Source organism: Sus scrofa, chromosome 10 (assembly GCF_000003025.6).
Source record: "Sus scrofa isolate TJ Tabasco breed Duroc chromosome 10, Sscrofa11.1, whole genome shotgun sequence".
Classification (NCBI taxonomy): domain Eukaryota; kingdom Metazoa; phylum Chordata; class Mammalia; order Artiodactyla; family Suidae; genus Sus; species Sus scrofa.
In genome coordinates this window covers 54,456,304-54,469,046 of record NC_010452.4, presented here as the reverse complement: position 1 = coordinate 54,469,046, position 12,743 = coordinate 54,456,304, and the positions used below count along the sequence as shown (strand labels likewise).

Here is a 12,743-nt window from a genome sequence, read left to right as displayed (position 1 = left end):
ATTCGTTAACCACTGCGCCACCACGGGAACTCCATTTTTGTTTCTTTTTTATGAATTTTAGGAACATCTCATTTTTTTTTTGGAAGGCTTTTTTTCTTCTTTTTAATGGAACTCTGTACATAACTGTAAATTAGATAAGTTTAGTATATAATGATTTAAGTGTTCCCTTTAAAATGAGGGGTCAGAAGGAAGGAAAATATTTTTTGATCTTAGGACCAAAAAAGGTATTACACAAATGTAACTCATGTGAAGGAAAAATCCATTAAATGTTGCATTGTAAATTCTCCTGAAAAGAAATGCTGGAAGTAGATTCATCTGAGAGGTGCTATTTTAAATAGTAGTAAATATCAGCACAAGCTTATAGCAACAACCACATATGAGTGCCTCTATCTTTGCTTGCCACAATTCTGACACACTCTCGTTTTTAGGGTAAAGAATTTTTTTTTTTAAACAACTTTACAGAAAGAGCAAAATAAAATGGAGAGGTTTCAAGAAGCCATAGTCCTAAGTTAAATATACTTTTTTACATTCTAAGTAGAAATTAGAATGCTTTAGGCAAATTTAGTTAGTACTGAGTAGTCACTGAAATAAATGATTTTCTTTTTTTTTCTACCTTTATTGAGATATAGTTGACATATAACATTGTGTAATCTTAAGGTCTACAACATGTTGATTTGATACACTTATATATTGCAAAAGCTAACCATCATAGCATGAGCTAACATCTCCCTGATGTCACATGATACCCTTTCATTCTCACGGCGAGAACATTTAAGATCTATTCTCTTAGCATCTCTCAAGTATATACTACAGTATTGCTACATGCTGTGCATTAGATTCCAGAACTTAACCCTCTTACAACTGGAAGTTTGCACCCTTTGATCAACATCTTCCACTGCACCGACTTCAAACCCCTGGTAACCACCGTTCGAATCTCTGTTTCCATGAGTTTGGCTTTTTTTATAATCCACATGTAAGTGATATCACATGCTATTTATCTTTCTCTGTCTGACTTACTTCACTTAGCACAATACCCTCAAAATCCATCTGTACTGCCTGTATTGATGTGTATTATTCTTGATGTGTATTATTCTCCATTTTCCAGGAGGACACAGATCATAACTACTATATATCTCGGATATATGGTCCATCCGATTCTGCCAGTCGGGATCTGTGGGTGAACATAGACCAAATGGAAAAGGACAAAGTGAAGATTCATGGAATATTGTCCAATACTCATCGGCAAGCTGCAGTAAGTGCTTTGACATTTTGAGATTCTTTTTTTCTGCGGTGAGCAAATGTTTGCTTTAATTAGCATATGAATGTTGTTGTAATCATAATACAGCAAGTTGTATCAAGTATATTTAGTTCTGCAGTTGCAGCTTAGACTAATAATTGCATTACAGTGTTATAGAAAATGAGAAAAAATTCTTTTGAGACACCGCCATTAATTAATCCATTAATTTATTAATTTAATTAATGATTATTTTTTCCAGTAAGTATGATGAGTGCATAGTCAATTCAGAGTTGAGACTTAGCTTGGATGATTTTCAGTCTTCTTATAATCCATGCATTTAGAGAACATTTTACAAAATCACATTAATTTACTATCTTCCATTTTACATGAGTTTATTACTCATCGTCTGAAAAAGATTTAACCAGAAACATTTCTGATTCAAATAACACATGTAGACTAAATTATGAATTTAAGTGAAGAAGTTTTATATAAAAGAAAATAATTAAATCTAGAAGCCTCCCAAAATATTTTAAGCCTAGGCTTGAATCATTTACCAGTGGTGGTTCATTCAATAAATAATGTAGCTATTCTGAGACACAGCCTCTGCGTCTATATACTGAGGTGACAGGAGAATTAATATAGGCTTCCCTTAGCTTACATAGTCACTGATAGCCTGTTCTTATGCATCAGGTTGAATGCTTGCATGGATTAGCCTTTTCAATCTTCACAATAATTCTATGATTTAAGTATTATTACCCTCTAGGTATTGCAGATAAGAGAACTGAATCCTGGAAAAATCAAATAACCTATCTAAGAGTCTCCTTCTAGTAAGTGGTGTGACTCAGGTGTTAACCTAGGCAGTCAATTCCCCATTCAAAATGCATGTGTAAAAGTCATCACATTTGGTTCTCAGAATGTTCTTTGATAATCAGTTTGTCAAAGGTGATGCCTGATTTAACATTTTAAAAGTTATTTAGTTTTGTTGCCATTGATTATAGTGGTGATCGTACTATCCACGAAGCCATGTCTTATTCAGTTTAGCATGACTCAAAGAGAAAACAAAATTATTTTAATCTTTCAAGTGCTATTGCCATGACCGATACAAAGATAATACTACTAGCATAATGGCTGATCTGCTTTAAAGAGGCAGTGACTTGATGCATGTAAAATATCAAAAAATTTGACCAACAGCCTTCACTGTGTATATCCGGATTCCCTCCCTATGTAAGGAGATTGACTTCTCACAGTTAAAATGGAAATTAATTCTAATTCACCGTGATGATTCATTGAGGCTGAGAAGCAAATGAAGTAGTCACTTCCCTTTGCCGAATTCCATCATCCTTTTTCCTTTCCATCCATATTCAAGCAGTCTCATGGAAAGTGACCGATTCAGAAATGATGCACTGTCTGGTTTAGAACAGATCTTCAAAAGAAGAGAGGATGAGGAAGACTAGATCAGGATCGTGTTTATCAGGAATTTATCATATTTGACAGTCTTCCCACTATGTTACAGTGCGTAAAAGTGTAAATATACTTTGTAAGAGTTTGAACATCGTCGTATCCACATGGAGGTACCATAAAGTGGCCCAGGTCTGGTGTCAGCTGCTGTAGGTGATGTCTGTAGGCAGAGAAAGAAGTTTATGCACACACACACACACACACACACACACACACACACACACTCACAACCAGGTACACAACTTCATTTATAATAATAGAATTCATAATATTACTTGGTTCATTTTTTAATTGGAAAAATTTGTGACTTGTACGCATTCAAGTAAGTTTTATACCTTAGAACTTAGAAATATACTTCCTAGAATATTTTATAAGATTTTTCTACATTCTTTCAGAAGTCTGCCTGTTAAATATTAGTTTGAAGATTTCTAAATTGCCTTCTTGGCGATCCTTTCAAGTGTCTGCTCTACTGTAATTTCATGTACTGCCATTTACTGGAATGGGGCTCTTATTTTCACTTAAGGAAGGATTTGGGAATATTCCTCTGTTTAAAAAAGGGGGACTTGCTGTAATGTCGAAGGAAACCTTTTGAAAAGTGGGTTTATAATAGAAAATTATAGATGCACTTTGCAACATTTGGAAAAGACAGTTGTGATTTGATTAAAATGAAACTAAAGGTGTTGTCCTCCTTAAAAAAAAAAAAAGTAGAACAGAGTGACCCATGTTTTAATACTTCTTCAATTGGCCACTTCATCTTTCCAATCCTGCCTTGTTCTCTGGGCTCCCTTTCTATTATGGCATCCTTGGAGTCGAACCAGGTTTTGGAGATGATGACAGAATTGTGGTGTTAAGATAGTGTTATGACCAGGGGCTCAGTAATGCCCTCATATACCCTCTTCCCCCCATCCCACCCCTGCCCTTCTCCACACAGGCACCCAGCCACAGCTACTCTCCCCTGTGATATTATTGAGAGGCTTAACCACAGGAAAAATGGCAAATGAGAAACAATGATCCAGTTTATTGATTAGATTCCATGATACCATAATCATCATAATCCTTTCTGGTACTTTGCCTGGAAACAGGATTTAAGTTGAAGCCCTTTGAAGAGGGGAGTTTTTAAAATCTTATCACACATGATATAATTTGCATACCCAGGGGCCTCCTTTCTCGTCAACAAATTAAACCAAAAAAAAAAAAAAAAAAAAAAGGGAGAGAATAGAAAGACCCAGCTGAGGGGATAACTCAAGGGCAGTTGTGAACTAATCCAGCCCTGGACAAACAGGAACTGATGTGAAAGAGCAGAAAACTGGATTTCCTGAGGATATAGCTTTCCTCCTGGTTCCCAGCTTCCTCAGGATGGGTCAGAGGAAAGGAAGGAGTGTCTGACATGCAAACATAATTTTTTTTTTTATAATTTTTTAAATTTTCCCACTGTACAGCAAGGGGGTCAGGTTATCCCTACATAATTTTTTAAAGAAATGTTTTCCCCTTCATCGCCATCAGTTATAAATGTTCTCCGAACAGTATTTGGAATCTTAAATTAATATTCTAGAAAAGGAGGAATGTGGAAATAGAGTAAGTTTTCCCTTTTCTCGTATCCATAATAACATCACACTTTCAGAGCAGAGTCAAACTTACAGGTCCCCTACTTCACATTTTTCACGTGGGAAACACTGATTTCTCTTTCCTTTTTACACTCTAAACTGAAAGGATTAGTGTTTATGTTATATATGTATATATGTATGTATATGGTAATTTGATTACACTGTATGGTAATTCGATCTGTCCTTTCAGATCTCACTGTAGTCCTTTTTTAATTTAAATCTCCCCATTGTTCTTTTGGTTTAAATAACATTTCTTAAATCATATTTGCAGTAAAAACTGATATTGAAACCTAGTTTTGCAGCTGGACACATTAAAGGGTAAAGCATGTCTTCATAGATAAAGGAAAGTGAAAAATTTAAGTCGCCATCATAGGACAAGGAACCAACCAGTCACTTTACATTCAAACACTGGTACTTATCTGGTTTTTTCCTTCCTTATTCAAAGTCCACAGTTAATCAGGTTACAGATCCAGCAGTTTCTGAGTAGGAACCAGTCCATACTTCTTTCTTTCCCTCTATGAGAACCTTCAAATTCCACAATTCCGAGATTTTCTTCTATACTTTTAGATCCATATAATTTAATTTATTGCTGGGCATACAGTTTGAACAACCAGACAAAGTGGAATTATTTTGACTTTTGAATCCATAGTTTATAAAATTCTGATTCACAACTTCAGAGGAGTACCACTGTCCCAGGGGAAGGAGTCTGGGTCATAGAGGTTATGAGACCTTGGCTCCAAAACTCATTTGCTCAGATTCTGGCCTCTCTGCACCTCAATTTTATAACCTGGAACAAAGAGGAAAATGCCTGCTTTGACTCCCCTGCGGTGCAGTTTCAAGCATAAAAAACGTAAAAACGCAATAGATGTTAAAGGACGCTGAAAACACAAGTAACGGTGAGATAGTAAGGCACTGTTATTTGAGAGTCCCAATTCTTTACAACAAAAAAATGGTCACCCCCAAATAAGGTAATTCCCAAGTAATCGCTAAGAGTCTCTCTATAGATAGAGAGATGTATGTCTATATATTTATATCTATAGAATCTCTCTAAGTTTTTGCCACAGAATTGCCACTGTGTTTTTGCCAAACACACCCTAGCTTTAAAAAAAGCAAGACTATCTTTCCATATGTTGGTAAGAAGATTGATTCTTTATATAAGAAATACTAGCAAAATGAAATGGAGGTGTGTTCCCCTAACTCTCTGTCGTAGAACAGATAAGGTTTTTGATGAAACTCTTATTTTTTTTTTAATTTCCCCAATGCATTATATCTTTTTTCTACTGTACAGCATGGTGACCCAGTTACACATACATGTATACATTCTTTTTTCTCCCATTATCATGCTCCATCATAAGTGATTAGACATTGTTCCCAGTGCTACACAGCAGGATCTCATTGCTAATCTATTCCAAAGGCAAGAGTCTACATCATTTAACCCCAAGCTCCCCATCCATCCCACTCCCTCCCCCTTGGCAACCACAAGTCTATTCTCCAAGTCCATGATTTTCTTTTGATGGTGGATTGTTTTAAATTTTAAAAATTGGACTGCTCTATAGGCATCCTCAGACTACTTGAATATATACAGAAACCAAAAATTAGTTTTTCTGGAGGTATTTTCTTTTTCCCCAAGAAAACAACATCATTTGACCTAACATTTCCATTGGTCTTACATTTGCATAATATTGATACTGGGAAAACTATATTTGGATGCCCGTGGTGACTTTAGTGAATGTTTTCTCATTTTGCACAATTTCATTTTTTTCTGTTCACCAGAAAATCTGTTGATAAGTGCTTATTTTTCTAAATGATTAACTCAGAAGGCAATTTAATTTTCCATCTCTATTAGGCTATCATCTAGACCACGCATTTTCGCCTGAGTCCTGCTCACAGTGTCTCACAATAAGTTGCTTTATTTATTTTTCTTTTTGACCTTCGAATAAACTTGCTGCATTCTGTCTTTTGAGTTGCTTCATGTCAAGTAAGACATACACAGTTCAGAAACCTGGCCTTGTTTGTCTTCATTCGCAGGATTTTCTTCTTGTTTAATAACAGGCTGGGATGAGTTGGGTCTGTATGAGTCTCTCTAGCTTCATTTTGGTTTAGTTAATTCATTTTTGCCACTATTATCATACTGAAGTCCTTTATCAATTTTGAGAACAATTCTCTCTGTCCTGAGGAAAGTATTATGTGAGGGCCTTTGATGGAAAAGAAAGGCCATCTTTGTTCCATCCCACGCCATGAACTTTCTACCAGCAGACGTAGAAAGATCTCGTCCCTCCTCACCGATGGCATTGACAATACAGGTTAAAAATCCCCCAGCTATTATTTCAGAATTCTCGAAGATAGTGGCCTTATGAAGTACAGTGTTCAATTTTTACACATATTGTAAACCTTAGTTTTCAAAGCAAGACTTTTTCATTTTTATTCATTTTAAAAAATCATACTTGAGTTCATCCTATTTCAGTTCAATTTAATCTCATTTTTCCATAGTGTGTCTTTAGTAGTTCTCCATTCTTTATATGAAGTTAGAGTCATAGGAGGTAATTGTACATTCTCTGTTACCAATAATGAATGTAAAGTAATTCTAGATAGAGAAATATCTAGTCAGCTTTTAAAGTCACAAGTGAGGCAAATACTTGAGGTTTCTGTGTAACCCTCTTGGAAGTTTTCACATTAATCTTTTATCATGGTAAGGGTTGCTAAAAAGGGACCCCACAGCCATGCAGCCACATCTCAGGTGAAATAAATAAATCCATTTACTCCTGTCTTTCATCCTAGATTTTCTTTTCCAACCTATTTTCGATCATCTGTTCTGAGATCTTTCTAGGACCCCATGAAGACTTAACAAGGGTTAATTTTAGATAACATGAGTGCAAAATATATTCTCATCCTGAGGGTATTAAATGATAAAGCTTTCACAGGACTCTCTTGCAAGGAAAATGTTTTGTAGGACAGAAAATTTAGCAAAATGTAGATGGAATATAATGTTCCTTAAGAGTGAATACAACTAAAAGCAAGTAGGCATAATTCTTGCGAAAACAAATTGTAAAAGATAAAAGACAAGACATGTGGGATCGAGATTTCCTGGACAAGTTAATATGTTAGTATCATTTCAAAATTTTTAATTTTTTTTTTTGTCTTTTTTTTGCTATTTCTGCGGCATATGGAGGTTCCCAGACTAGGGGTTGAATCGGAGCAGGAGCCACCGGCCTACGCCAGAGCCACAGCAACGCGGGATCCGAGCCACGTCTGCAACCTACACCACAGCTCATGGCAACGCCAGATCATTAACCCACTGAGTAAGGGCAGGGGTCGAACCTGCAACCTTATGGTTCCTAGTCAGATTCGTTAACCACTGCGCCACGACGGGAACTCATGTTCATTACAGCACTATTCACAATAGCCAGGACATGGAAACAACCCAAATGTCCATCGGCAGATGATTGGATTCGGAAGATGTGGTATATATACACAATGGAATACTACTCAGCCATAAAAAAGGATGACATAATGCCATTTGCAACAACATGGATGGAACTAGAGAATCTCATACTGAGTGAAATGAGCCAGAAAGACAAAGACAAATACCATATGATATCACTTATAACAGACCTATTTTTAATATCTTTATTTTTGTCTGTTTCTTCTTGCTAAATTATTGCCTATGACTTATGTGGTGGCTGATTAGGCAAAATAGTCAAGATCTCACATGGCTTGTTTATTAACTGGCTTCCCATCAGAACTTCTGCTGTGCCTGGAATTCCAGCCCCAGCAAGTGGGTAGCTCTTCCTTTCTTCACTGCGGATGCTCTGTTCCAGTGTCAGTGAGACCAGAAGGAGAACACCGTTAGCCACTCTTAATTAACGATAAATTGCCAGGAACTTCTTGTCATGCAGCCACTTATCTGAGAAGAAATGCCAAGTGGGTTTCACTCCTGATAAATGGGCTGAGTTTAGGCACCTGCAGGGCAAACTTCAGAGGCACGGGTCTTAAGGGAACAGCTCCTGAAAGCTGCTTCGAGAGGCATCGATTTACTTAGCTTTGGAAAAATCCAGAAGTTGGCAACCATAGCAAAATGTTAAATACTGGTGAATCTGCATAAATCATGTAGAGGGCTCTTTGTATGATTCTTGTAACTTTAATTTGAAATTACTTCTGAATAAAAAGTTTGTTTTTGTTTTGTTCTAAGAGCTGTTAGCAGAGGAGGATGAAGTGTTAAAATTGGACTTGGCCTAAATTTTCGTTTCACCCTGCAGTCAAGTTTTGAATTATTTAGTCACTTTTCTGATGAGCTTTGCCTGTAGCGAATTCCAAATTTTAACACATTTTTACCAAGCAAGTGCTACCTGCCCAGATGTACATAGAAGCCAGTGCTGTGATGGGTGTTTGAGCAAGGAAAGAGCTTTATTGCGAGGAGATGAGGCAGGGCTCAGATTTTTCTCTCAGATCCAAGGCTGGGGCACAATTTGAGGGGCTAGGGGAATTTCAAATTGGAACCCGATTGGCTTGGCTAGCATCAAACTCCTTTGCACTGAAACTGGATTTTCCTCACCGAGGACCTCTCACTTTGTAAAGGGCTTCAGTAGCAACATTTCTATCCTTTGAGGTCCTTAAACCAAAGATTTTTGGTTCTAGAGTCAGCCTGGAGACACAGGTTCCTGTCTTGCACATGTGCAGTGCAGTCTCTGTAAAACAACTCCAGGTTGGATTCATCAACAACCTGTTTTAAGGAAGCAAAGCCAATTTAAGCTGGTCAGTGTTTTTTACCTGCTGTTTCAATGTCAGTTGAGGGGCAGCTTGATATACTGTTTAAACATGTGGACTTAGATACAGGCTGCCTGGATGTTAGCGCCAGCTTTTGCCAACCACAAGCCGCGTGACTCAAAGTCTCTCATTTACTCTATTAATCACTTTCCTGCGCTATACAAGGGGAATGATAACAATACCTACCTTCTGAGGTTGTCGTTAGAATGAAATGATTTAACATTTGTACAGTGCTTGAGACGTGGGCTGCTGGCACAGTGTTACAGATGTCTGTTAGGATGGATACTAATCTTTGTGCAAACACTTTAACTTTAAAACAGTCATTTTCCATTGGCAAGAAAGAAGGTTATAGTCCACTGAGGCAGGGGAGGGCCTTTTCAAATTGTAAAGGATAAATTCATAGGAATCGTTTTCCTGCCCTGCCCTGTTTAGGGATCACTGGTCAGGGAACTAACCAGAATGTCATTGCCCTCATGTGTACTGGGGCTGCAGAGAGGTTTTGCAAATCACTGGTTTAAAGGTGCTTGGCTGGGAAGTACTTCTTTACGTCTTAAAATAGGACGTTTCAGGTCATATGGGTGCTACCAGGTGAAGTGAGATGATGGTATCCAGAATCAAGTCTGTTTATCCTTTTCATCCATTTCATGCTCGCCAGTATCTTCTAACAGCACTGTTTTAGAATTTCATAGGCTATTTCTGTGACATAAAGCCTTGATGCTCCATGTGGGGTTCCTGGGGCCGTCTCGGTAGCCCTGGGAGCCTGTTAGAAATGCAGAATTTTAGCCCCTTCCCCCAGCACCTATCGAATCAGAATCTGTGTTTTACCAAGAGCCCTAAGTGATTGCTCTGCACACTCAGGTTTGAGAAGCCTGGCAGAATTCACAACTTGGCTTCTAGAGCATGAAAAATCTGCAAGTGACTTCTGGTTCTCCCTCCCCCACCCTGCAAGGTCTTCTTTATGAAATCCTGTTTTACTCTCTTCTGCCCTTGAACAGTCTTATGCTCTGCACCCTGCCTGAGTGGTAAATAGTCACATAACGAATTTGAATAATTCTCAAGACACACTATGTAGGCAAGCTACCATAAGCCAAGTGTTGCTGAGCACCATGTACTGTAAGAGGTCAAAATATATGATGATAGTTCAATTAATCTCAAGTTCCTATGAGCAAGCACCAGGTAACTGCAAAATGGTTACATTTTGTGTTTTAATTTATGTGTAGTCCCATGCAGAGTGTCATTCAATATTCAGAGTTAATTAAGTTCTCAGTTCTATTGTGAAAAAAGTGCTGAAGCAGTTAGAATTTCTAGCTCCGAAAATCAATTCAATTGATGGACTTTATTTCCAAAAGGAGCCACTCCCTTGTCTGCATATTTGCATATTGATTAGCCCCTTTCCATGAACATTTTGATCTTTTAATTAGGTTTCCAGTGTTTTCAGTCACTGGATTAACGACCCATGTCCTGTTCACCCTTTCCTGAGTGTGAGAGTTGGTTAAAATGCCATTTTATAAAAAATCCTATGTGGCAGAAGTGTTTCAAATTATCCTGCCCAATGCAACTACTTTATATTCTGGAATATACTCAGCTCATTTACGCCTAGAAGCAGGATCTCACTTTAGGTATATCCAAAGAGCGTACAGGAGTTCCCCTTGTGGCTCAGCAGGATAAGGACCCAAAGTTTTCTCTATGAGGATGTGGGTTTGATCCCTGGCCTCACTCAGTGGGTTAAGGATCCAGGGCTGCCACAAGCTGCGGCATACACACAGATGTGGCTTGGATCTGGCTGTGGTGTAGGCTAGAAGCTGCAGCTCCGATTCACCCCCTAGCCTGGGAACTTACTTCTCTATACTAAAGGTACAGCCTGAAAAAATAAATAAATAAAAAGAAGAAGAAGAAGAAGCAGCTTATATGCTGTTGCCCACATGTAAACACCTATCTGTGGTCCGTTTTCTTTCTTAAGTAGTTGCTTATTTTGGAAACACTGCTTTACATTTTTCCATCTAGGTCTGTACATATGTACATGTGTACGTACTCCTTTATACCATGCTACTCTTTCAGTTTATGTTACTTTTATAAGTGAATATATTTGTTAAATAGGTGAATAAACCAGTGAATGGCCATTACCATGCGATTCGGATAAATAAATAAACAAATAAATAAAAATCTGTAAATTTAGAAACAGGCCCCTGGATCAATCCTTGGAGGATAAGAAATGGAAGCATCAGATCCTCAAACATGCGCAGAAGAGTCGTTGAGGCCGTGCCCATCACCTGGCGGAAGACCCCACCATGTTGTGCTCTGCCCTCACCGCGCTGCACCCACGTGACACTGTTGGGAGGCTGCTCTGTTCCTTCCTCAGATTTTCTTTCCCTGTGTGGCTTTTGCCTCCGGCATCTGGAAGCTTTCTGGCTATTTTCATTATTATTATATTTTAAAGAAAACTTAACGATGTCTACTGAGAACAAAAAATGAATCACGGACAATGCTAAGAGTGCCAGCTAGAAGACACAGTTATGGAAGTTTGGATGGATAAGAGGTAGGAAAAGAATCACCTGGTATAAAAGAAGGAAGATAGAATGATATAGTCCCCAAGACTCAAGAGTTTTGGAGTCAGGCCATTTTGGTATTGAAATCTGGCTCTACTGCTTCTGATGGCTTGAATTTATTACTTGTCCTTTTTTGCAACGTTTTCTTTTGAAATAATTTCAGACTTAAAAATTATTGAGTTTCCATATAGCTTTCATCAAGCTTCCCCAAATATTAACACCTTACATACTTATGGTACAATAATCAATACCAAGAAGTTAACGTTGGTGTGATACTCTTAACTAGTTGTAGGCCTTATTCCATTTTGCTAATTGTCCCCAAATCATCCTTTTTTTTTTAATCAAGAATCTAATCCAGGATCCACACTGCATTTATTTGTCAAATCTCCTAGTCTCCTTCAATCTACAACAGGTTCTCCGCCTTTATCTTTAAGGAACTTAACATTTTGAAGAGTGTTCTCCAGTTATTTTGTACAGCGATCCTGATTTGGGGTTTGTCTTTTGCTACTTCATGATTAATCACGGGTCTCTATTTTGGGCAAGAACACCATGGGAATGGTACTTTGTCTTTCGTCATGCATCTCATCAGGAGGAATGTGATGTCACTATGCCTCCTTTCTGGTGATGTTAACTTTTTTGGGGGGGTGGTAACCCCAGAATGTAGAAGTTCCCAGGCTAGGGGTCAAACCTGAGGCACAGCAGTGACCCCAAGCTGCTGCAGCCACAATACCAACTCCTTAACCCACTGAGCTACAAAAGAATTCCCTGGTGATACTAACTTCAGTCACCTGCATAAGGTGATTTCTGCAGATTTTGTCTCTTCACTGTAAACTTACTATTTTTCCTTTTGTAATTATCAAGTATCTTTTTGAGAGATACTTTTTGCATACAAACATCCTATTGTCATACTTTCACCTTCTAATTTTAGTGTTCATACTTGCTAAATGCAGGCAAAATACTTAGCATAAGGTCTGATATATTAAATGCTAATTCCATTCTTCTATCACCCATAAATACACTAGTTATGAGCATTTCAATATAACAAAAATGAGGATGTCCAGCATTGCTGAGGAACCTAATGCCTAATTGTGATATGATTTCATTTGAAAGGCAATTTGCCTACATAGGCTTTAG

The 12,743-nt window shown here is 37.8% G+C and overlaps 1 protein-coding gene across 3 annotated transcripts in view; it reads left to right on the top strand.

Annotated features, from left to right (window-relative positions):
• PLXDC2 (plexin domain containing 2) overlaps positions 1-12,743 on the top strand; it is a 416,934-nt gene that overhangs the window by 208,187 nt on the left and 196,004 nt on the right. For all 3 annotated transcript variants that reach the window (XM_021064961.1, XM_021064962.1, XM_021064963.1), the window contains exon 4: positions 1,106-1,252. In XM_021064961.1, the coding sequence (XP_020920620.1) occupies positions 1,106-1,252 (147 nt within the window). The remainder of the gene's footprint in view (positions 1-1,105; positions 1,253-12,743) is intronic.